Here is a 26138-nt window from a genome sequence, read left to right as displayed (position 1 = left end):
CCATGATTCTCTCTACTCTATTGCTGAATAGTATTCCATTGTGTGTATATACCAGAGTTTTTTTTATATGTTCATACACTGATGGGCATTTAGGTTGATTCCATCTCTTGGCTATTGTGAATAGTGTTGCAGTGAACATGGGGGTGCAGGTGTCTTTTTGATATACTGATTTCATTTCCTTTGGTTGTATACCTAGTAGTGCGATTGCTGGGTCATAAGGTAGTAATTTTTAGTTTTCTAAGGAACCTCCACACTGTTTTCCACAATAGCTGTACCAACTTACATTCCCACCAGCAATGTAGGAGAGTTTGCTTTTCTCCACATTCTTACTATCATATGTTATTTTCTGTCTCTTTGGTAATAGCCATTCCAATTGGAGTAAGATGATATCTCATGGTTTTAATTTGCATTTCCCTGCTGAGCAGTGAGGTGGACCATTTTTTCATGTGCTTGTTGGTGCTGGACTGTCTTCTTTTGAGAAATGTCTGTTCAGGTCCTTTGCCCATTTTTAAATTGGGCTTTTTGTTGTTGTTGAGTTGTTTGAGTTTCTTATGTATTCTGGATAGTAATCCCTCATATGATGTGAAGTTTGCAAACACTTTCTCTCATTCTGTAGGTTGTCTCTTCACTTTGTTGATTGTGTCCTTTGCTGTGCACAAACTTTTTAGATTGATGTAGTCTCATTTGTGTATTTTTGCTTCTGTTGCCCATGCCTTTGTAGTCTTGCTCAAAAAAGCACTGCCTGGCTGCATTTCATATATGATTTCCCCTATGTTTTTTTTTTTTTTCCTTTTTGTCTTTTTTACTGACCGGTAACGGGATCGCAACCCTCGGTGTCGCGCCCGTACCGGGGACCGGCAATGGGATCGCAACCCTCGGTGTTGCGCCCGCACCTCGCTCAGCCAGTGAGCAGGAACTGGTCTCCACATGGGATCCGAACCCTCGGCGGGAGCGCCGCTGCGCTCTCAAGCAGTGCACTCTCCAGTGCGCCACCGGGCCGGCTCCCCCCCATGTTTTCTTCTAGTAGTTTCATAGTTTTGGGTCTAAAATGGTTTTTTATCCATTTTAAGTTGATTTTTGTGTATGGTGAGAGATAGGGGGCTAGTTTCAATCTTCTGCATGTGGATATCCAGTTTTCCCAGCACCATCTATTGATGAGACTCTCCTTTCCTCAGTGTATATTTTTGGTACCTTTGTTAAAAATCAGTTGACTGTAGACACGAGGGTTTATTCTGGGCTTTATGTTCTGTTCCATTGGCCAATTTGTCTGTTTTTATGCCAGTACTATGCTGTTTTGGTTACTATAGCTTTATAGTGTATATTTTGAAGTCAGGTAGTTTGATGCCTCCAACTTTGAGGAACAATGATTATTAAAATGGGGTTTTCAGTGATGTACTAAGAGGGAGAAGAAATGTCAAGCAATTTTTTTTTTTTTTTTGGTGGTGGAAGTAGCCAGTCTCAATACCTATACTTTGTTAAACTTTTCTTCCTTTTTCAGTTAGTCTTGAGTTCAGTTTAGCTCATGTTTACTGAGTACTTGCTATACATATGGTTCTGGGCAAATACAAGAAGAACCAGGAATAGGGTGGCCACCTGTAAGGAGTTCACGGGCTGGTATGTGAGAATGAAGTATACTGACCTGGAGTATACTGAATATGACCTGGACTATGATGAAATACTGTAAAGGTGTGCACAAAGTTAAGGTGACAAACAGTACTTAGAGAATTCTTTGCCTAGAAAGGGGCAATTACTCTATTATCCTTAAACATTATTTTTCATGGTTGTAGCTATTTCAATGAGTAAATAGTTGAACTATCAGATTAAAAAGGTGGAACACATACAAGGTTTAGTGGCCAGGAGGAAGGAGTAGTTGTGCCTTGAAAAGCAAGCTGGTCAAGAAGAAAGGGGAGAATCATGATCAGACATTGTGCCCTGATATCATCTTTGGGCAGGAAATCTGCCCTTAGTCATATTCCTCCACTGAGCTTTGGCTGGGTGCTGTGGCTGGCTTTCCTACTTCCTACTCTTCTGCATACTAGTCCTGTGTTTTCTGGTTATTTAACATCTAGTTCAGTCCCATCAGTTACTGAAGCATGGCTGAAAGTAATTTTAGTAAAATAACATTTTATTTTACTAAAGTAGTATTCTTTAAATATGTAATGTGTAATAGTAATTTGTAAGATATCCAAATAATATAGTAGTATGTATAAATACTCATATGTCTCCCTCCCCCCACATATGCATACAAAGCATTGTATTCTACATGTTCCTTTGCAATTTATATTTTTCTTTCATCAATATTTTATGGTCATCTTTCCATATCAGTTTCTACAGATTTAACATATGGGTTTTCAAGACTGCTGGTGTTCCACAGTGTATCAACAGCTTAATGTAGGTAACTGTTTCCATGTTCATAGACATTAAAGTTGTCTAAGTTTTTTTTGTTGTAGCAAATATCAGAGGCCTTCTTGGTCATCTCTACCTTTCAGAATAGTATTGTCCAGTAGAACTTTTTGCTATCACGTAAATCCTCTGTAATTGTCTGATATGGTAACCACCAGCCACATGTGACTATCGAGTACTTGAAATTTGGCTAGTGTGACTGAGGAATAGATGTTTTAATTTAATTTAATTTAAATTAAAGTTTAAATAGCCACATGTGGCTAGTGGCTACTATATTGGGCAGCCCAGCTCTAGAATCTCTCCCTTCTGTGAACAGTGAAAAGCAATCATCTATATTGATTATTTTGTATTTTGCACTTATCAAAGACTATATTGAACTGTTGTTTTTTTGTTCTTACATCTTAATTTTTTGTCTGTCAGAACTATTTTCTGTGCTTTTAGTCTTCAAAGTTGTTTGACTTATTCAATCAATAATGATTGAGACTGTAGTTAAGAGTTCCTTAACCAGACTGTTAACTATTTGAGAGCAGGAATCGTCTTTCTCTGTTGTATCATTAAAGCCTAAAATAGTCCCACTGTTGTGTTGGCCCTCAAGTATTTTTGATTAGTGAATATATAACTTATAGGTGAGGTTTCTGACCAGACTGTTAACTATTTGAGAGCAGGAATCGTCTTTCTCTGTTGTATCATTAAAGCCTAACATAGTCCCACTGTTGTGTTGGCCCTCAAGTATTTTTGATTAGTGAATATATAACTTATAGGTGAGGTTTCTGTTTACTATTGATATTAGAAATATTCTGGAAGTTATCCTTTTTTAAAATCCTAGATACCATTTGGTTTTCTGAATTGCTACTTTCTTTTAAAGCAAAAATATGGAATGATCCTGGGTTGGGTTCCCCAAGATTACCCACAGGTTCATTGGTTCTTTATAAGGATTCACAGGACTTATCATAAAGCTGTAACCATGGCTGTGATTTATTGTTTTGTAAGAATAAAAAGCAAAATCAGCACAGGAAAAGGTTCTTGGGGTGAAGTCCAGAGGAAATTAGGTGCAAACTTCCAGGAGTCCTCGCCCCCGGGAGTCACACAGGATGCACTTAATTCCTCTAGCTTCAGATTATGGCAACACGCGTGAAGTGTTGTCCTGTAGGGAAGCTCATAAGAGATTCCATGCCCAATGTTTTTACTGGGGGCTGGTCAGTTTAGGCATAGCATTTTGTACACAGTGATTGTACCGTTTGGACACATTATTATCAGTTAAAGAATGGTGGGAACCCTCCCAAAATCCATTTTCCAATACCCCACCAAAAGGCGAGCTTTACAAGCAGGGCTTTCTTAGGATGGCATTCTCAGGCCTGCTATGTTAACTCTTTTCTGTGCGAATACTTGTTTAAACTCTGATTAATTTGGGTCATGTTTTATATTTTTAAATAGTAGGTTCTAAATCAATTCTTAAAATTTTCTTTTATGTTCTCTTTTTTGATCAAACATTTTCTAAATATGTGGTTATCATTCTTTTACTGAGTACGTTTGGTTATAGAAAACTTGGTCTCTTGGGGAAGCCTTATTTTCTAAAAATTTAAAAAGAATCTTATCTATATTAAAGCCGAATATACTTTTTAAAATTAGGCCTTAGGAATACATAAAACAAATCTAGATTTGTCTTTTATATACTAGCACTTTAAATATTTGAAGATATTTAGTGTCTTTCTTTAATTCCTCTATTCTATAAGATAGGAACACAATTTTCTGTTTCTCTTTGCCCTTTTTTCTTCGTGGTTATAACAAAAAAAATCTCATTTATAGTGTTTTTTTCCCCTGGCATATGTTTTGCCCATTGTATTGGTGGCTTTTAAATATGGAAGTTTTGTTTTGTTTTACTTCTTTTTTGTTGATTTACTCTGAAATAAAATAATATGTGCTATTATGTATAGTATTATATGTATATCTGGGGAAATCTTTGTCTCAGATTTTATTGATTTTCTGGTATGTTTTAAAATATACATTTGTATAAAGAGAATACTAGATTATACGATTTTTAACCTTTTATTATGAAAAATTTTATGCATATGCAAAAGTGGAGAGAATAATATAATAAACCTGATGTATATGTCCTTTATACTCAATGGCTATTATTGCATAGCCAGTCAGTATCATCTGTACCCTCCATTCTTCAGTCCCTAACTCTGAGATGTTATTTATTTATTTATTTTTCCTTTTTGTCTTTTTTCGTGACCGGCAAGGGGATCGCAACCCTCAGTGTCGCCCCCGTACCGGACCGGGGACCGGCAACGGGATCGCAACCCTCGTTGCTGCTCCCGCGCCTCGCTCAGCCGGTGAGCGGGAACCGGTCCGCATGTGGGATCCGAACCCTCGGGTGGGAGTGCCACTGCGCTTCCCAAGCGGCGCACTATCCAGTGCGCCACCGGGCCGGCCCCAATTGGAGGCTATTTTAATCTGGAAATTTAGGTCCTTATATACTGGGGAACTTTCTTCATTATTTTGTCACTGATTTTTTTCTTTCTATTGACCTTGCTTTTTTTTCTGGCTCTTCTTACTGGGACCTTGAATTCCTGTACTGGTATTCTAATTTTCTTATCTTTTCTTTCCCTATCTACTTCTCTTTGCTTTCTTGCTCTACTTTTTAGAAGATTTCCTTAGTTTTGTCTTTCAATTTTCATTGAATTTTTTGTTTTGCTATCATGTTTTTAAATTCAGCAGCTTTTTGTTTTGTGCATGTTCTTTTTTAATTATGTCCATTCTTATTTGGTAGTATTTCATTATTTTGATGCTCAGAGAGTTCTTTCCTGTCTATAGAGCATGTAAATATTCACTTAATAATTCTTCTAGTTTCTTTTAAAATGATCTTTTTGATGTGTAGTTTTGAAACTATCTGGATTTTTTTCTTGCTTGGTAATGTATTAGGATTCCCCTTCCCCATTAGCTAACCAGTTTTTCTATCACCACTCATGGATTAATCTGTTGTTTTCCTCTGCTGGCTTGCACTGTCTGCTTCTAACATGGGTATCACTGTTAGTGTCTTCCTACTAATGTTCATTTCATCTTCCTAGTCTGATGATTTTCCTTGATGAAGAATATTATGCAAGATAGGAGTTGACTAAATTGTTCTTTTTGGTCACTTCTTTTCTTAAAAAAATTTAATTTAATTTAATTTTACTTCTCAAAATACATTGTACTTGATTTTCATGCCTCTTTACCCGTTCTTGGTCACTTCTTAATGGTACGCTACACTGTATCCAAGCAATGGATTCAGACTTCATTGTTATTCATTGTTTCAAGAAATTTAGATTAATTCTTTTCCATGTTTCTAGCTTTTCTGATTGTTACTTCATACTGTATTTTAGTCTTCTTGATTAATATAAGATTCTACTGATGTCATTTGTTTACCATTATTCATGTAGAACCTATTTAATGGTAATCTTTGATTCAAGACTGAATTAGGACCTTATAAAATTCATGGTATAAGGTATGGACCATGTATTTAAATTTCAAAATTTTCATCATTGAAGAAGGACAGGGAGGTTTTGGAATCATACTTTATATTCAGCAAACATGGTGGCCATCTAATATGTCTTTCCTCAAATATAGTATGGATTGGTGTCACATTTACCATTGTCTTGCATAGTTTTTCATATCCCAGTAAATTGATTTGACTATTGAGGATTTGGGTTCTTTGACCAATTTATTATTTTTTTAAACTCAAAAGTGCTGAATCTCACTAATTTCACTACATAGTTGCTTTCCTAGCTGAGCTGTATTTAATTATATGTCATTGTTGGATGGATTTTAAACTCCTCCTTTCAACTCTGATGTAAAACACATTACCAGCAACAGACACAGTAGTAGGAATTGACTACACCTAATTGAAAGGAAAAATATATACATTATACTTTATAGGATATTGGCTTTTAACTTTTGTTCTACCAGTCAGACTACCAAAGATTTAGAGCTCACATGTTAAAAGTATAAAAACTGCTTTTGTCCAAGAAGGACATTTTATGCTTATAGGAATTCAGTCATTATAGTTATCATTTATAGCAAGTGTCAAAATGTTAGCAATTGAAAGAATTAATGTTGATTATACTCCTTTTTCCATACTAGTAGTTGCATATTAATAGTGGGCCAACTATTACTTAATGATTTAAGTTTTCTTATCCTATTTTATCTAAATAGATATGTCATCAGACTCTGAGGGATAATGAAGATTCAGATGTCTAATAAGACTAACCTAGATGTCAAGTTTAGGCTGGAAAGAGTCATGGTTATTTTCTTCTGTGTCAGACCCCTTCAAGTGATATAATACTTCACTCTATTCTATTCTAGTTTGCAGTAGTTCTTCTGTCTTTCCATACTTGGAGTTCCTATACTAGGAAATTTATACCTCAGATTCTCATGATATCCATGTTTTTGACATCATGGTAACTTCTGACAGGTAAATTTTTCTGATTCTAAGTTAATTTGATCAGGGTGCTATCTTTAAGTACTTTCCTTTTCAAATGGTGGACTTTTAGTACTTGTTTATAGAATGAAATAGTTGCATTATTATTATAAGTTCCATTTTGCTAACTGGAATTTGAGCAGATAAAGAAATAAGGAATAATTTATACATTCTGAAAGCATTTACAGTGTGCGGAACTAGAGATATGAAGGTGAGTAAGATGTCATCTCGACCTTTGGTATGGCTAAGTAGCAAGTACATGGCTTTGGAGTTAGATTACTTTGATCTAACCCTAACTTCAGTACAAGCTTCAGTTTTGTCATTTGAAACACGGTGATAATCATGATTTTCTACACAGTGCTTAGGAGAATGTTAAAGTAAGTGTTCAGTAAATGCTAGCTGCATTTATTCAAAGAATCAGTACAGATTAGATGCTGAGGTTGAATTGAAATAAGGCGAGAGTGACTTATCACCAAAAGAAGTAGATTGCCTGCTAGGGGCCTTTGTTATTTTAGATGCATTTTTTCTTTGATCTTATTTGATTCTTAAAGGTTAAACTTCAAGACTCTAAAACACTTGTTTATTTATAATGTTTGGATATAAATATAATTTGAATCTCAGAAGACTAAAATTATACTGTTGTTTACCTTGTTTTTGATGTTGCTGCATACCTGAAGATTCCTTATAAATGGAGGAAATAATTAACTTTTCAGCACTTCTCTCAATGGACTGCTTCCAATGGATTAATAATAAGTAGATACCATAAGTAGAAATGTCAAGTAATAGAGGAAGGAAGAATTAACTAATGTTCAAAAGCTTAATTGTACATTATGTCCATTTTTTGCAGAATGAATAATTTCAAAAGTCTCTTTCAATGTTGAAATTATTAAAGAATGCATTTATGCTTTTGTTTGTATATACCATTCAAGCATATTCATTCTTTGTTATACAGCAGTTTGTTTTGTCTAAGTTAAAACATACTATTATCACTCTTTTGTGAATGGCAAACACTCTGTGTACATATAATTTCGATCCATTTTTTCACAGGACAAAGTCTTATGCAAAGATGAGCCAGCATTTGTCAAAATTTAAGGATGTGAGTAAAATGTGAACAAAGAATGCTCTTTTGTAGTTTATGTTTACTTTTATAAAACATGAGTCTGAAAAGTTAAAGAACACCAGATATTAGTTTGGATTTTTGCCTCTCACTTCCATTGAATGATCATGTCTTGAATTATTTCTTTTCGCTGGCAACATTATTTCCTGTTTATAATAATTTATTACTATATCTCTCATAAAGTATGAGGTATCTCTCATACTTTTAAAAAAGAGGCATAGTTATAAACATTATATATTCTCTCATCTGATAACTATGATGAATAGTATCAAAGCCCATTTTTATTTCTCATAATTTATAAGTAGATAGCACTACTTATGATTTTCATTACAGAACTGTTTGAAAGATTATGCTGGGTTTTTTTGCAGCCTTATGAAGTGTTGCCAACATGTATGTTTTTTCTGGACTACAAAGTTGAATTTTTATAGTTTGTTCTTTATATGCTTGACTCAAAGGAGATGCTGGTTTGCATCTCTTCTGCTTGTTTTTTCCTGTATGTGTTGTCCAATTATGGGGAGAAGACTTGTATGATAGCTCTTTAGACCTGTTATAGATAGCCTGGAATCTTTGTTAGCTGTCATTCTGCCAAGGTAGAATGGACTCGCATCATCATTTTGCCACCAACTAATAACTTTGTGATCCTTCTGGACCTCAGTTTCTTCAGCTATAAAATAGTTGTTAAACTAAATGAGCTAGACAAGGCTTCTCCTGACTCTTAAAAAACAATCCCATGATTCTTTTTTGTGTGTGTGGTAAAAAAACCCCACATAACTTGAAATCTACCTTAAAAAAATTCTAAGTGTGCTGTATAATACTGTTAATCTGTATGAACATCATTGTACAATGAATCTCTAGAACTTTTTCATTTTGCATGACTGAAACTCCATACCCATTGAATGGCATTTCCCACTTCCCCAGCAATTAGTAGCTACCATTCTACTTTCTGTTCTAAGAGTTGACTACTTTAGATACCTCATATAAGTGGAATCATGCAGTATTTGTCCTTCTGTGACTGGCTTATTTGATTTAGCTTAATATCCTCAAGGTTCATCTAAGTAATAGCATTCTGACAGGATTTCCTTCTTTTTGAAGGCTGAATAATATTCCATTGTATACATATACCACATTGTGTTTACTCATTGATGGATGTTTAGGTTGTTTTCATCTCTTAGCTATTTTGAATAATCCTGCAATGAACATCGGAGTGCAAATGTCTCCTTGAGATCCTGCTTTCAATTCTTTTGGATACATACCCACAAGTGGGATTGCTGGATTGTATGGTAGTTTTATTTTTAATTTTTTGAGGAACCTCCATACTGTTTTCTGTAGTGGCCATACTATCTTATATTCCCATCAACAGTGTACAAAGGTTCCAGTTTTTCCACATCTTTACCAATTCCTCCTCCTCCTTTTCCTCTTTCTCTTTTATAATGGCCATCTTACCAGGTGTGAGGTGATATCTCATGATAGTTTTGATTTGCATTTCTCTGATGATTAGTGATGCTGAGCATCTTTTCGTGTACTTTTTGGCCATTTGTATGTCATTTTCAGAATAAATGTCTGTTCAAGTCCTATGCCCTTTTTAAAATTAGGTTATCTGTTTTTTTGTTGTTGTTTAGTTGCAGTAGTTCCTTATATATTTTGGGTATTAACCCTTTATCAGATATGTGGTTTACAAACATTTTCTCCAATTCTATAGGTTGCCTTTTTACTCTGTTGATTGTTTTCTTTGCGGCAGAGATGCTCTTTCATTTAAAACAGTCCGCTTATTTATTTTTGCTTTTGGTTACATCCAAGAACCATTACCAAGACCAATGTTTTGAGCTTTTCTGTTTTCTTCTAGGAGTTTTATAGTTTTGGTCTTATGTTCAAGTTTTTAATCCATTTTGGGTTCATTTTTGTGTATTGTGCAAGATAAGGGTTCAGTTTCGTTCTTTTGCATGAAGATATTTGGTTTTCTCAGTACCATTTGCTGAAGTACCATTTCCCCACTGTGTACTTTTGGCCCTCTTATTCAAAGATCATTTAAGTATAAATGCAAGGTTTTATTTCTGGGATTTCTATTCTGTTTCGTTAGTCTATTTGTCCTTATGCCAATGCCATACTGTTCTGATTTGTAGTATATATTGAAGACAGGAAGTGTGAGGCCTCCAGCCTTGTTCTTATTTTTCAAGATCGTTTTGGCTATTCAGAATCCTTTGTGGTTCCATATGAATTTTAGGTGTTTTTTTTTTTTCCCCCTGGAAAAAATGCTATTGAGATTTTGATAGGGATTGCATTGAGTCTGTAGATTATTTTGGGTAGTATGGACATTTTAACAATATTAAGTCCTCTAATCTATGAGTATAAGCTATCTTTCCAGGTATTTCTATCTTCTTCAGTTCTTTTCAGAAAATTTTGTAGTTTTTAGTGTATGAGTCTTTCACCTTCTGAGTTTTTATTTCTAAGTTTCTTATTATTTTTGATGCTGTTTCAAATGGGATTATTTTCTTAATTTCCCTTTTGGATTATTTGTCATTAGTGTATAAAAATGCAACTGAGTTTTGTCCATTGCTTTTGTATCCTGCAACTTTGCTGAATCTCTTTATTAGTTCTAACAATTTTTAAATCCAAATCTTTAGAGTTTTCTAACAAAAAAGAACGTGTCATCTGCAAAACAGAGATAATTTTCTTTCTTCCTTTCCAATTTGGATGTCTTTTATTTTTTTCTTGCCTAATTTCTCTGATTAGGACTTCTCATATGTGTATTATTTGAATAGAAGTGGCAAGAGTGAGCATCCTTGCTTTGTTCCTGACCTGAGGAGGAAAACAGTTTTTCACCCTTGAGTATGTTAGCTGTAGGCTTTTCATATATACCCTTTATTATGTTGAGCTAATTTCATTCTGTTCCTAGTTTGTTGAATGTTTTTATTATAAAAATGTGTTTAATTTGTCAGATGCTTTTTCTGCATCTATTGAGATAATGATGTGATTTTTATCCTTTGTTCTGTTAATGTGGTCTATCACATTGATTTTTGTATGTTGTACTGTCCTTGCATCCCAGGGATGAATCCCACTTGATCAGGTCTGTGATCTTTACAGTGTGCTATTGAATTTGGTTTGGTACTGATTTGTTGAGGATTTTTGCATCTGTATTCATCGGGGGTATTGATTGGCCTGTAGTTTTCTTTCTTGTAGTGTCACCGTGTGGCTTTGGTATCAAGGTAAAGCTGGTCCCATAAAATGAGTTTGGAAGTATTCCCTTTTCTTCAGTTTTTTGGAAGAGTTTGAGGAGAATTGGTGTTAATCTTCTTTAAATGTTTGGTAAAATTCTTCAGTGAAGCCATCTGGTCTTGGGCTTTTCTTTGTTGGGAGATTTTTGATTACTTGTTCAATCTCCTTACTAGTTGGATGAGGGTACTTCAAAAAGTTCATGTAAAAATAGGAAAAAATATAATGCAAATATTTCCATGAACTTTTTGAAGTAACCTTGTAGGTCTGCTTGAATTTTTATTTCCTCATGATTCAGTCTTGGTAGGTTGTATGTTTTTCAGAATTTATCCATTTCTTCTAGATTATCTAGTTTGTTGACATATAATTGTTCATATTAGTCTCATAATATTTTTTATTTCTGTGACATATTTATAATGTTTCCTCTTTCATTTCTGATGAAATGAGTCCTCTTTTTTTTCTTAATGTAGCTGAATGTTTGTGAATTTTGTTGATTTTTTTAAAAAAAATAATTCTTTCTCTCCTTCTGCTACCTTTTTTCTTCTTTTTCTGCTTCCTTAAAGTATAGAGTTAGGTTGTTTATTTAAGATCTTTACTCATTTTTGATGTAGGCATTTAGTGCTATAAAATTCTCTCTTAGTACTGCTTTTGCTGCCTTTCATAAGTTTTTTTGTGTTGTGTTCTCATTTGCCTCAAGACATTTTCTAATTTCCCTTTTGATTTCTTCTTGACTCATTGGTTGTTTAAGAATGTGTTATTTTTCCACTTATTTGTGAATTTTCTTGTTTTTCTTTTGTTATTGATTTCTACTTTCGTTCTATTTTGGTTGAAAAGGATACTTGTTATGATTTCAGTCTTTGTTATGATTTGTTTTGGGACATAACATGTAATCTGTCCTGGAGAATGTGCCATATGCACTTGAGAAGAACATGCTGCTGCTGTTGGGTAGAATATTCCGTATATGTTTGTTAGGACTGTTTGATCTATAGTGTTGTTCAAGTCTCTGTTTTCTTATTGATCTTCCATCTGGGTGTTTTATCCATTATTAAAAGTGAGTGTATTGAAATCTCCTACTACCATTGTGTTGCTGTCTGCTTCCCCGTTCATTTCTGTCTATGTTTGCTTCATATATTTGGGTGCTCTGATATTGAGTGCATGTATGTATTTATAATTGTTATATCTTTCCGGTGAACTAACTCTTTTATCATTATATATAGTAACCTTTGTCTCCTGTGACAGTTTTTTAACTTTGTTTCATTGATTTTGTAGTGACATGCTTTGACTTCTTACTCATTTTCTTTTGTGTATGGTCTGTGGGTATTTTTCTTATGGTTACCATGGGGCTTACATAAAACATCTTATAATTATGGTAATATCTTAAGATAACAATTACATAAAAAAACTTTAATCACATACATAAACTCTACTCTTTTACTTCTCCCTGCATATTATGTTACTGATGTCACAAATTACATCTTTTTTATAATAGTGTGTTCATTTGCATACTTTTATAATTGTAGTTATTTATTCTTTTGTCTTCTAACTCCAACCAGAATTACAAGTGATTTATACACCATTGCTACAGTATTACAGGATTCTGTATTTGTCTATATAAACCTTTACCAGCAAACTTTATACTTTCATCTTTCATGTTGCTGTCTAATGTCCTTTCATTTCGACTTGAAGGATTCCCTTTAGCACTTCTGGTAGGGCAGGTTTGGTGTTGACGAACTCATTCAGCTTCTGTTTATCTGGAAATATCTTTGTTTCTTACTCATTTTTGAAGGGTTTTTCTTTCAGCAGTTTGCATATGTCATCCCACACTTTTCAGGCTTGCAGGGTTTCTGCTGAGAAACCTGCTGAGAAATCTGCTGATAGTCTTGTGGGCACTCCTGTTAGAATCCCATAGTGCTAAATCAGTTTCTTTATCAAGGGTTTGAACTCTAAAGGAGAGAAGAAAAAGCATTGAGTTTTATGAACTGAGGTTTCAAAACAGTCATTTATGGGGTATTTATTAACTTATTTCAAATTTAAGGTAACATCCAAGTATTCATTCTCTTTTCTGCCTCTGGAGAGTAGAAGGTTCAAGAGCAGGATGGGGGCTGGCTGGTTAGCTCAACTGGTAAGAGGGCAGCTTTATAACCCCAAGGTTATAGGCCAACCACCAAAAGAAAAAAAAAAAGAGCTGGAGGATCAGGGCTGGTAATGACATCTCAAGTAAATAAATAAATATACACACACACACACATTATTTCATTAGGGAGACATCAGCCCATACTTTATGCAAAAAATATTTTCCACAAATATATTTCTATGTCTGTGTTTTAGTCTTTACATTTATTTGGGGACTTAATTTGTGCAGTTATGCCTCAAGAATTGTGTTAAGTCTAAGATTATTTACTGTAAATGTTTACCAGAAAAAAAAAAAGTTTACCACTTTATTTCTGAACTGGCCAGAGAAAAAGACACACCCTTACATACATCTTTAGGGCCAAGGCTCATAACGAACTGTAGTCTTGGGCATAAATACAGTACTTTATTTCTCTCCTGACAACATAATTAAAACATTTGTTTAGAAGCCACACAACTAAATACACTCTTTTATTAAATGCCACTAAATGTACTGATAGTGCTTCCTGGGACTAAGAATCTGTCAGAATGTCTTGCTAGAAATCTTCCCAGGGCATAATTCATTGAAACCAGTGCAAGGCAATCTAAGATAACCTTTTGTTTTTAATTAAAATGGCTAATAAGAAGCCAATTCAAAATTTGTCTCCCTTCATTTGCCCGAGGTGAGAGTGATAGAATTTCTGTTCCAGTGAAGCCCCAGCTCTTGTTAAAAACACCATAAATTCTGGCTGTGTGTTGTGAGGCTGTAGCCACTATATGCATAGCTCTGCATGCTGCCATGCTGTATCATGGTCAGGATTATTAATGAATTAATGTTTAACTGTCACTTTTTTGGCAGTAGGGTTAAGAGGATATTTTTTCTTTCCCAAAAGTGAATTAAAGTAGATGTCTTCAAAGTTTAGAAGGAACAGGCTTTCTAAGAACAGATAGAGGAAATTAACAAATATTGGACAAGAAACCTTTGAAGTGCAGCACATAGAAAATAAACTTATTTGGCACTACATTTTGTGCTATCAAGTTAAACCTTGCTCATAGTACATATTCAGTAAATGACTTTTAATTGAATTTTTAAAAATAGTTTTATTAAGATATAATTCACATATCATACAATTTACCCGTTCAAAGTTTACAATTCAAAGGCTTTTAGTGTATTTAGAGTTATACATATATTACTACAGTCAATTCGAGACCATTTTTATCACCACCAAAAGAAACCCCATACCCATTAGCAGTTACTCCCCATTTTACCCTCCCTGACACCCCCTCCCCTCAACCCCAGTTCTAGATGATCACCGATCTACTTCCTGTCTGTATAGATTTGCCTATTCTGGGCATTCCATTTATATAAATGTGATCATACAATACTTGGTCTTTTGTGACTGTCTTTTTCACTAAGCATAATGGTTTCAAGGTTCATCCATGTTGTAGCATGTATCAGTATTTGATTTCTTTTTATGGCTGAATAATATTCCATTGTAGGGCTATATTACATTTTATTTATCCATTCATTAGTTGATGGACATTTAGCTTGTTTCTACCTTTAGGCCATTGTGAATAATGCTGCTGTGAACATTCATTTACAAGTTTTTGTGTGGACATATGTTTTCTTTTCTCTTGGATAGATACCTAGGAAAAAAATTGCTAGATCATATGATAATTCTGATTTTAACCATTTGAACAACTGCCATACTGTTTTCCAAAGGCTTTCTTCTACCTTATATTCCCATCAACAATGTATGAGGGTTCTAATTTCTTCACATCATTGGCAACACTTGTTATTGTTTGTCTTGTTGATTATGGCCTTCTCCTTGGGTGTGAAGTGGTATCTCATGTGGCTTTGATTTGCATTATGTCATGGCTAAGGATGTTGAGCATACTTTCTGGTCTTTATTGACCATTTGTTTATCTTTGGAGAAATGTGTATTCAGATCCTTTGCCCTTTTTAAATTGGGTTATTTGTCTTTTTATTATTTAGTTGTAAGAGTTCTTTATATATTCTGGATACAAGTTTCTTATTGGATAAATGGTTTGCAAATAGTTTCTCCCATTCTGTGGTTTATCTTTTCACTTTCTTTCTGGTGTAAATTGGTGAATTATTTTGTTGTTGTTGTTGTTGTTTGTGTTTTGGGTGTCATATCTAAGAAGGCTTTGCCTAACCCAGTGTCACAAAGATTTACTTCTATATTTTCTTTAAGAATTTTATAGTTTTAGATATTACATTTAGGTTTAAAATTCATTTTGAGTTAATTTTTACATGTGGCATGAGAAGGGGGTCCAGCTTCATTCTTTTGCATATGGGTAGCCAATTCTTGAAATCCAGTATTGTTTCTTAAAGAGATTCTTCTTTCCCCATTGTTTTTTCTTGGCATCCTTGTCAAAAATCAATTTAGTATAAATGTAAGCGTTTATTTCTGGACTCCGAATTCTATTTCATCTATTATATCTATCATTATGTTATATCAGTGCCACTCTGTTTTGATTACTGTGGCTTTTGAGTAAATTCGGAATTGGAAAGTTTGAGTTCTCAAACATTGTTCTTCTTTTTTTCAAGATTGTTTTGGCTATTCAGAGTTCCTTGCTTTTATATATGAATTTTAGGGGTATCCTCTCAATTTTTGCAAAGAAGCCAGCTGGGAATTTGATAGGGATTCCACTGAATTTGTAGATCAGTTTGGGAAATGTTGCCATCTTAACAATATTGAGTCTTCTGATCTACAAATAAATTCCTTTTCTCACTTTATTGTGTTATGCATATATGTATAGAGATTGAAATGGGGACCAGGAGGGAAATTTTTGTCCATTGAGTTCCTTTACTGTACACCGATTTTAATTATTTCATATTGGAATAACCTAATTGAATATTTCACTATCTGGTGTTATTTTACTGTTTATATATTTCAAGAGGTGGTTGTTCATTAGAGCTGTAAACTTCTTTGGGACAGGATATATCTTAACTACTTCTATATTGCTTAGAGTTAATGACGTAGCTGTTTAAGAAAAACACTTTTTGACTGGTGTTTGGCAGCTAATTATAAAAGAGGTGGAATATTAGTGACACCATGAAATTACCACTAGTAACAAATAGCTAACGGACAATTCTGTCTTTGAATTCATTTATATTCGTATTATTCCTTTGAAGAAAAAAAGAAAATATTCCTTCATAGATTGCTTTCTTTTAGAATAAGACATCTTTAAATTCATTTTAGGTACCAAATATGATTCCAGTTTTGATGTTCAAATTGGGAAGACCACTGGAACCTGTATTATACAATGATATATTGTATACTTTACCTATGCTTGGTGTTCACAAGGTTAGTATATTAACTAGTTTATGGGGTGGGGGAGAAAGTGAGACATGAATAATACATTGAATTTCATTTGATATTATGAAACTTTGAGCCCTAAGTTTTGCCATGATCACTACTTCTCTTGTTGGGCCATGTTTTACAGGAGGTAATGTCTAAAGCCAAAACTATTTATTACAGTATTTAAGAATTAATTCTTTTAAATCATTCAGTATCCAAGTTTTCACATTGGGCATCTTTTGAGATTAGGTCCCTATGCCTCCAGGAAGGCTAGCTAACCTCTCCCAAAGCTATCTCCCATCCTCTGAGAAAATAGAGGCTTACTGTAGTAAGCTCCCATCCTCTGAGAAATAGAGCTTACTGTATTAAGCTTCTGTTTCAATCTTTATTTTATAATGAGGGGTTTAATAATGCTTTTGATAACCTCAAAGGTGTCTACATTTACATTTATGAAACCAGCATTTCTTCAATATTTCCTAGGTGTGCATAGGACAGATTCTACGAGTAATCCAACTGCTTGGAACTACCCCACAACTAAGAGCTGTCACTTTGCGCTTGTTGACATCTTTGTGGGAGAAGCAGGTACGCTCAAATATACACTTGTATGAGTATTAAACATATTCCTTTCACTGAAAAAAAATTATGTTATTATGTATAATAGTGCTTTGATTTAGTGGTATTAATGAGTAGCATCAATGATTACATTGAGAAATTTTGATTTATTGTGATGCTTTTGATATGTAATGCAGTCAATTGTGATTGATTCTTGGAAAAACCAAGAATATAAAATAATCTAATTTTCTTATTTCTAAAATTTATCTTTCCATTTGTATGAAAAAGGAATAGAAATATGGTTATAAGTGATTAGAGCCTTTGTAATTAGGGTGAGATTTAGCCACTTTCTTTTTGTTTTATGACGTGAACAGTACATGGGTCTGTAAGAAAATATCAAGTAATCACAACAGCATTCTTGTCTGCTGATTTGAAGAAATACATTATAATTTGCAATGCAAATGTAAGATTTAGCAGTGAAAATGCTGCTTAAAAGAAAATAATGATTATTCTAACTCAAGTCAGGAAATTACCTTTTTTGAAATTGCCCTCTTAGGATCGCATCTATCCTGAACTGCAGCGTTTCATGGCCATGTCTGATGTGCCCTCTATCTCTGTGGGCAAGGAGGTCCAGTGGGAGAAACTGATTGCTAAAGCAGCCTCAATCAGAGATATTTGCAAGCAAAGGTTAGATGTGCTTAACTCTTGAGAATGTATATCATGATATATTATTTTATACTTAATTGTTTTTATTGCAAACAAGATGCCAGGAAAGGTAGGCAGAGGATATATGAGTAAGAATAAATTATTTTTTAACTTAAATTTTCTGATCGTAAAATTTAGTAACATTGGACAATAACTTTGAGAAGCATGTCTTTCCATTTCAATTCTTATATCCAGGTTCCTAGAATATTTATATCCTTTTCTGGATAATAACTTAATAGTGCAGTAAAATACATGCTACTATGTTTTCTATTTTTCTTTATGTAAATATCTGAAAATTAAACAGTGGACTGTACTCATAAACTGTTACCTTCTCCCTATGTTATGCCTGATTCTTATAAGTAGATTTAATAGGGAAAGCCTAATCTGTGACTCATTGCTTGTAATTATAGGAATTATAACAAGGAAGGAAATGATAATGAATTTTCATAACCTAAGCTTTTAGGAAAACATGAAGATATTAGTGAAATGACTCTGCTGGATTAATAAATAGGATGGAGGTGACAAAACTGAAATAACACAAGCAAAGTTCTACCTTGTCAGAATTTTTTTCTTTCATGGAGGAAGGTAAAAATGCTTATGGAGGAAATAGATTTGATGCATTTGAACTCAACTGTAATCCTGAAGTTTCATATGTTGATCAGATCATTGCACAACAGTGTAAATGGTACTTCCTGATGTCGTGTAATGGATTGGCCCAGATGTTGATAACATGTATGATTCCTGTTTAAAGTAAAATCTTGGTTCAGAGTGTATAAGAATCTAAGCCTCAGCAGTTTTGCCTCTTTTCTAAGCTTCCATCTTTCAGCAACACAAAAATGACCTCAGTCTAAAAGTTACCAAAAAAAAAAAATTTTATTTTTTACACATGTATAACCTGGGAGCTGGTTTTTTTTTTTTTTTTTCCTTTTTGTCTTTTTTTCGTGTCCGGCAACGGACTGCAACCCTCAGTGTCGCGCCCGTACCGGACCGGGACCGGCAACGGGATTGCAACCCTTGGTGCTGCGCCCGCCCCTCGCTCAGCCAGTGAGCGGGAACTGGTCTGTATGTGGGATCCGAACCCTCGGCGGGAGCGCTGCCGCGCTTCCCAAGCGGCGCACTGTAGCAGTGCGCCACCGGGCCGGCCCTTGGGAGCTGGTTTTTATTGAGGTATTGGCATGGAAAAAGATTTCAGAGATGAATTCTTATTAGCTGACATTTTATATACTTAAAGCTGAGGCTCAGGAGAGGTTGAATATCAGACCAGCTCAGAGTCTATTGAAAACTCATTCAGTACTCCTTTTGGTTACTACCTCAGGATCTTTCAAATTTTTCCAGTTTTAGAAAGTTATTTTTATTCGTGGGACAGTGAAAGAATAGAATCCTGTTAGACAGTTTTATCAATTGACATTTTGTTAATTAGAGGAAACTATTATATCATTGAGGGGTAGTAAGGAATTCAGGGAATGGGCCTGCATAACTATGCAGTTGAAGATATTCTGGGGATAACACAATATATGTGGATTAGAGAGGAAAGGAAGGAGAGAAGGATGAGTGAATGAATCTAACAAAGTGCCTGGCATGAGGTAGTAGTTATAATTTGTGTTGTTATTATTTTTATCATAATCATCGTCATCATCACTATTGTGAGACGTTTAACCACCTTATTATGGCAACTACTCTAAGTCATCTTCTGATATCAAATCTTGGCTTTCATAGTCAGTATCTGTTACCAGAGTAAGCACCAGTCAGTCATGAACATAGCTCTGTCTTTACTGATTATCAAAATAAATCAGTTCCTTTCACCATTATTATAGACGTGAATTTTTCTCAATTCAGATAAATAAAATTTGTTAATAAGTGTCTTCTTTTTAAGATAATATTTCTATGTAAAAAATGAGCATAAAGTATTAGCAGAAATGATCATGATGCAAATTGTTGAAGAAAAACATATGATGTTAGTATTTGAGGGTCAGCATTTAGTGGGCACAGGGATAAAGAAAAGCATTAATGCTTTTTGTTCAGGCCAAAGACCTAGAAGTGGTATTAGCTCCTTGGCTTTAATTTTGTTTTAAAACTGTCATTTCTTGTAGGCCATATCAGCATGGTGCTGATATGTTGGCAGCTATTTCTCAGGTGTTGAATGAATGCACCAAGCCTGATCAAGCTACTCCAGCAGCCTTGGTGTTACAAGGTCTTCATGCACTCTGCCAAGCTGAGGTAGGCATTTTTGAATTGTTTTGAATAATTTTGAAGAAAATATTTTACAAGGCAGTGTGGCTAAAAGGATCTAAGATTGGATTCAAGTAACTGAAAGTTGAATATTCAGTCCCAGAGAATTTGCTTAGAAGAGTGAAGCAAGACCTATTTTACAATTCTTTCTAGAAGAGAATCTTGAACCATCTTACCTTGTAGACATTCTCTAGAGGTTAAAGAAATCCAGACTTTATGTTTTTCCTTGTTCTTTATTTTTGTTAAGATAAAAGGGAAAGTTATGCTTATAGGCGAACTTGTGAATTTATTTGCTTCTTAGTTTTGTGATTAGAAAGCCTTAGAATCAGGCGAGGTGAATAAATTTACATGGGCCAGTGACACTTGCATAGCTAACAAAAATTATTATTGGCTTGAAGACTGGGAAAGGATCTTCTCCATCCTAGTGATTAGATTGGGTAGGATGGGTCAATGTTAGGACTAAACTTGTAAATCACTTTCTGAACTTTAGAATGCCCCCCAAATTACAAGACAGCAGAGAGAATCTTTATTGTTTTGAAGAAATGTGATAATTACATCAAAGATCATTCACTGATCTAACCAAAATTTTTGACCCAGTGAACGTACATACATAATGGTTGTTTTTTAGTGAATGAGACTAAGTAGAATCTCTTAAGATTATGTCTAATTGTGGTTGAAGATGATAATGAATATAATGGTATAATAATACCAGTAACAAACATATTGGGTGTCTGTATGTTCATGTCCCTGTGCTAAAGCACTTTATATGTATGTTTCTCAACAGCTCTACAATATAGGGATTAACACCATTTTACGGATGAGGAAAATAGACCTCAGAGAGAGGTTAGGTATTTACTCAAGACCTTGATATGAGAATAAACTTATGTTCTTTTGGGTGATCACTTATTTCAGCAAGCAGTGAACCCATTGCTGTTCAGAAACTGATGCGTGCTAAGGATAGTGCTTTCAAATCATGTGCAAGGTAGTAGGAAAATTGTTAGAACTTCATGGCAGAGGACTATTACAGCAGGGGAATACTACATGTCCTACATCTAAGGACTTTTGTTTTTTATTGCTTCTATCAATCACCTGGGATTGGGAAGTATCACTTTAATAATTATATTACTTTTATAGTAAACAGTCCGAAACCTTATTTTTAAACCAGTTTTTAACAGATACTTTGAAGAGAAAGAATTCTATACACTTCTACCTCTAAAAGGTGACCATCATTACCATTTTGCAGTGTTTCCTTTTCTTTTGTTTTTTTTTTAAACAGGCATCAAGTCATTTCTGAAATTAGCTTTTTTTCTGTAGTTTTCTCCATGCATCCTCTGCTGTTACTATAAAGCTCTATATCTATCAGTGCTTCTTAACTCATAAAAAAATGCCCTGAGTACTGACTTTTCTCATTTCATTTCTCTAAGTCATCATCATTAACTGTAGTTAGTACTGGAGATATAAAAAAATGTTGCCTGATGTGGTAGAAAGCATTTTTGGTATTATGCAGTCTTGGGACTGTACCTGATGACTGACTGTACCTATGTAGTTGATAGCTTTGTGTGTCCTTTGACTGATTTACTTGACCTCTCTGAGCCTCTGTTTCTTCAAATGAGTATAAAATGAGATTACACACAAAAAAACTCCTATCATAATGTCTGCCCACACAGGTGCTCCCTAAATGTTGTACTTTCTTCTGACAAATTGGTACCCAGTTGGATACGATCACTTCCATTATGGGGGCTCTAAATAATTCTTTGATCTTTCCCCTGAAACTCACCTAATTTATGCTAGTGACTTAATTTCTTCTTTCATGTGGTATCTATCCCCTCACTACTGAAGCTATTGCTACTTCTTTGTATACCTGAAGGAGAACATTTGGGATTGTTGAATACTTAGCCCCAAATCCACTCCCCCAATCCAAACTACTACCTAGAAAGATAATTTTGAGCCCATTATTACATTGTACTAACTAGTTTCTCACATTCCTTTGTCCTCTTGAGTAGTTGAGGCATCATGTGTAAGCATTTTATTTAAACCTATCTCTTAAGTTTGATACCTCAATACTTCCTTTGCTTGGGTAAAGGCATTTCTCTTTCCTATTGTGTTCCTCCCACCCACTTGTTCTCTTTTAACGTTATGAAATCCAAGTTCAATATAATATTTTTTTATCCAAACTCACTCTTCAGAAGCATCAACTGATTTTTTTCTTTATGTTTGGTAATGAATAGCTTTATGTTCATCTAAGTAAAAATAATCTATTTCCATTTGATGGGCCTTACACTTTGTTTAGTGTAAGGCTTTCCAAGCTGCGTGTGTGTGTATGTGTGTGTGTGTGTTTGTGTTCATTATTTGTGAAGCTGCTGCTGCTATATCCTGTAATGTGTGTTAAAGTTGTAAAATATATTCAATTCAGTGGTTCTTGCCAGGCCACATTTACTAATTTTGGGCTAATTTTTAAATTTTTTTAATTGACAACATGCTATCTCCGTAAGTCAGTAGGCATTCTCTGAGGCAATTTCTTTTGTCTTTTAATTTATCATGTGTGAAGCATTAATGCAGCAAAGAGTGTCAAGAATGAAAATATTCAGCATAGTCATAAACATATTTACCAGTGGCATTTGGTAGTGATTTGTCTATCCATTACTCTTTAGATTCTTGACTATTAAATGTAATTAGGGGTACAGAAAAACAGCCCAAAGAAATGAAATAAAACAAATTAATGAGGATAAGAGAAAAAATTGAAAATCCTCTCTTTAAGAATATATTTCAGTTTGAAGACCATTCAGAATTGGATTTTGCAGGTCTTTCCTTTGCCTTTGTATGATAAGTAGTGTTTTTTTCCCTTAAGGTTGACAATTCTTCAGTTTTGAAAGTCATAATCATGAAATTCATTTGTTTTTGCTTGGGTCAGATTATAATTATTACTGCCTAATCATTTATTCTGGCCACCAATGAGAGACTGAAAGAATAGATTCTGTCTAACTGCCAACTCTGTCAAGGTAAAGATTGTTTCCAGTATGGGTTTCTTTGATGCTCCTTTGCTAAACAAAACACAAAGAGAGAAGGTTCTAGGAATCTTGGCTGACCATAAAGATGAGTATAAATTTCTCTTTTCCAATTCCAAACTCTCTTTTCTTGACACTATTGATATATTGATTGGGACTTCACAGGTTTCTTTGTAGGGCTGAATAACTTTTAAAAAATGACAGCTAATATTTCTTGGGGACCTAGTGCGAATTTGGACATCTTGTGATATAGGGATTATAAGACTTATTTTATAGTGAAGAAATAGAGGCTCTGGCAATTTAAATAACTTCCCCAAGGTCACATGGCTCACAAAAGTAAATCCAATACTCTCTCTGAGTCTAATGCTCTTTTGCTTCCTTCCTTTGGAAAGTGTAGGCATTGAAAGTAGTTTTATTTATCTTCAAGCCAAAGGTTTGTCATTTTCAAAGGAAAATAATTTATCTTCAATCCAAAGCTTTGCCGTTTTCAAAGGAAAATATTTCTGCATTATCTTTTCCTTTTCCATCCAACATTCTCATCTCATCACTTTTTGCCCTACCTTACCCCTATTTACCCTAATTTTCTTACTTCTTTCTGAGTTAATGCAGAGTAATGGCTCTAAGAAGCAATATTCTCTCTTTTTTATAAAGCAGTTTTATTGAGATATAATTGACATACCATATAATTTCTCCATTTAATGTTAGTAATTCAGTGTTTTTAAGTATATTCACAATGTTATGCTGCCATCACCACAATCAATTTTAGACCATTTTCTTCACCTTGCTCAAAAACTTCTCAACCCCCAAATCCCTATATTCCACAATCCCCCTAGCCTTAGGTAACCGTTAATGTACTTTCCGTCTCTATGGATCTGCTTTTTCTGAACATTTCATATAAACAGAATCATATGATTGATGTCTTTTGTGACTGGCTGTTTTCAGGGTTCATCCGTGTTATAGCATATGTCAGTACTTCATGTCTTTTTATGGTTTAATAATATCCTGTATGGCTTTACCACATTTTATGTATCCACTTATCATTTGATGGACACTTGCTATCGACTGATGAATGGATAAAGAAAATGTGGTGTATATATACAATAGAATATTATTCAGCCTTAAAAAAGGAGACCTTGCCATTTACCCCAACATGGATAGACCTCATGGACATAATGTTAAGTGAAATAAACCAGACCCAGAAAGAAAAATATTGCATAATCTCACTTTTATGTGGAATATATATATAAATAGCTCAGACAGACAAATAAAGAATAAAACAGTGGTTACCATGGCAGGGGGAGGGTAAGGAAAGTGGGGAGACATAGGTCAAAGGATACAAAATAGCAGGTAGGATGAATAAATAGGATGAAAAATAGCAGTAAGATGAATAAGTTTAGAGATCTAATGGACAACATGAGGGCTAAAGTTAATAATAGTGTATAGTATTAGGGATTTTCATTAAATAAGTACATTTTAGCTGCCTGTGTCACACAAAAGTACTTATGTGAGATAGTAGATATGTTAATTTACTTCACTATAGTAACCATTTTGCTATTTATATGTACCCCATAACATCATGTAGTAAACCACAGATATGCAGAATAAAACGTATTTTAAAAACATCGATGGACAGTGGATTGTTTCTATTTTCTGGCTATTATGAATAATGCTGCTATGAATATTTGTGTCCATACTTTTGTGTGGACGTATATTTTCATTTTTGGAGGTATATCCCTAGGAGTGGAATTGCTGGATTAACCATATGAGGAACTGCCAGATGTTTTTCCAAAGTGGCTGGGCCATTTTATAATTGCTCCAGGAGCAGTGTATGAAGGTTCTAATTTTTCCACATCTTCACCAACACTTGTTATTTTATTTTATTTTATAACTGTACCCACCCTAGTGAATGTGAAATGATATCTGATGTGGTTTTTATTTGTATTTCCCTGATGACTAATGATATTGAACATCTTTTCCTGTTTTTGTTGGCCACTTGTTTTACCTTGTGGGAAAAATACCTATTCAGATCCTTTGAATATTCTCCTTTTCATTGCTTTTAACTTCCCTCATTAGTCAAGTTACATTTCATTCCTGTAGGAATGATGAGTAAAACAATTCTGTCCTGATGTGTCTAAGTAAGGGATACTTGGAAGCCATGAGCTTGATTTATGGGCCTTTTACTGAAAAGAGAGTTTATCTAATCATAGGAAAGATGAGAGGAACACACATATTATGTTCTTTGCTACTTAGTTCACATATGAAATCTTCTTTGTTTTTATATGAAATTAGCGGAATGCTTTCAGCTGGGAAACTATTAGAAATGTTTTAGTAATATTTGTAGTATTAGTGGTAAGCACCTATTGATTTATTGAATGCTTTCTATGTAGTAAGCACTATATACTGCCATCATTGTATTTATTATCTCATTTAATTCTTACCAAAAATACTGTATATGGGATAGGTACTATTTTCTTCTGAGAGGTTAACAAAGGTTGAATAATCATATTCAAGGCATATAGCTAAAATATAGTAGAGCCACGACTCAAATCCAGGTCTGTGAATTCAAAGCCTGTGTCTTAATCCCTGTTTTTTTTTTTTTTTTTAAAACACACATTTATTGAGTTATAATTCACATACTATCATTATGTGTTTTTCCTGGTCATGTTTGTGTTCAGTTTACCTTGTCATGTTGTGGTATTACTGGGGAAATCTTTTAGTGAGCATGGTATTTGGACTCTTTTCCCAGCCTTCTCCTCCATTTCCTTTGTGATTGATTACTACATAGATTTTCCATTTTTTAGGCTCTGCCTAAAGATCCTAAATGAAAAAGATGTATTGAGTTAAAATATATTAATTTTTAGTGTTTTTACTAATTATATATTACATTTTATGTTTTAAAGATGTGTTGAAATGTGTTTATCCCACTTTTGATGTTAGGTTTTTATAGCATCACATTTACTATGGATAATGAAAAAAAAAGTAGTATTCCTTATCAACCTTTCATAGAACTGTTTTCATTTTTC

General features: G+C 34.1%; 1 protein-coding gene across 1 annotated transcript in view; it reads left to right on the top strand.

The window, feature by feature from the left end:
- LOC103607261 (focadhesin-like) overlaps window positions 1–20098 on the top strand; it is a gene marked incomplete at both ends in the record, with an annotated part of 87247 nt that extends 67149 nt beyond the window's left edge. The window contains 4 exons of the mRNA XM_008591788.1: window positions 16526–16630; window positions 17105–17206; window positions 17733–17863; window positions 19972–20098. Coding sequence (XP_008590010.1) covers window positions 16526–16630; window positions 17105–17206; window positions 17733–17863; window positions 19972–20098 — 465 coding nt within the window. The remainder of the gene's footprint in view (window positions 1–16525; window positions 16631–17104; window positions 17207–17732; window positions 17864–19971) is intronic.
- Window positions 20099–26138: the final 6040 nt, after the last annotated feature.

This window comes from Galeopterus variegatus, unplaced genomic scaffold (assembly GCF_000696425.1).
Source record: "Galeopterus variegatus unplaced genomic scaffold, G_variegatus-3.0.2 Scaffold7284, whole genome shotgun sequence".
Taxonomy (NCBI): Eukaryota; Metazoa; Chordata; class Mammalia; order Dermoptera; family Cynocephalidae; genus Galeopterus; species Galeopterus variegatus.
This window is presented reverse-complemented; position numbering and strand designations above follow the sequence as displayed.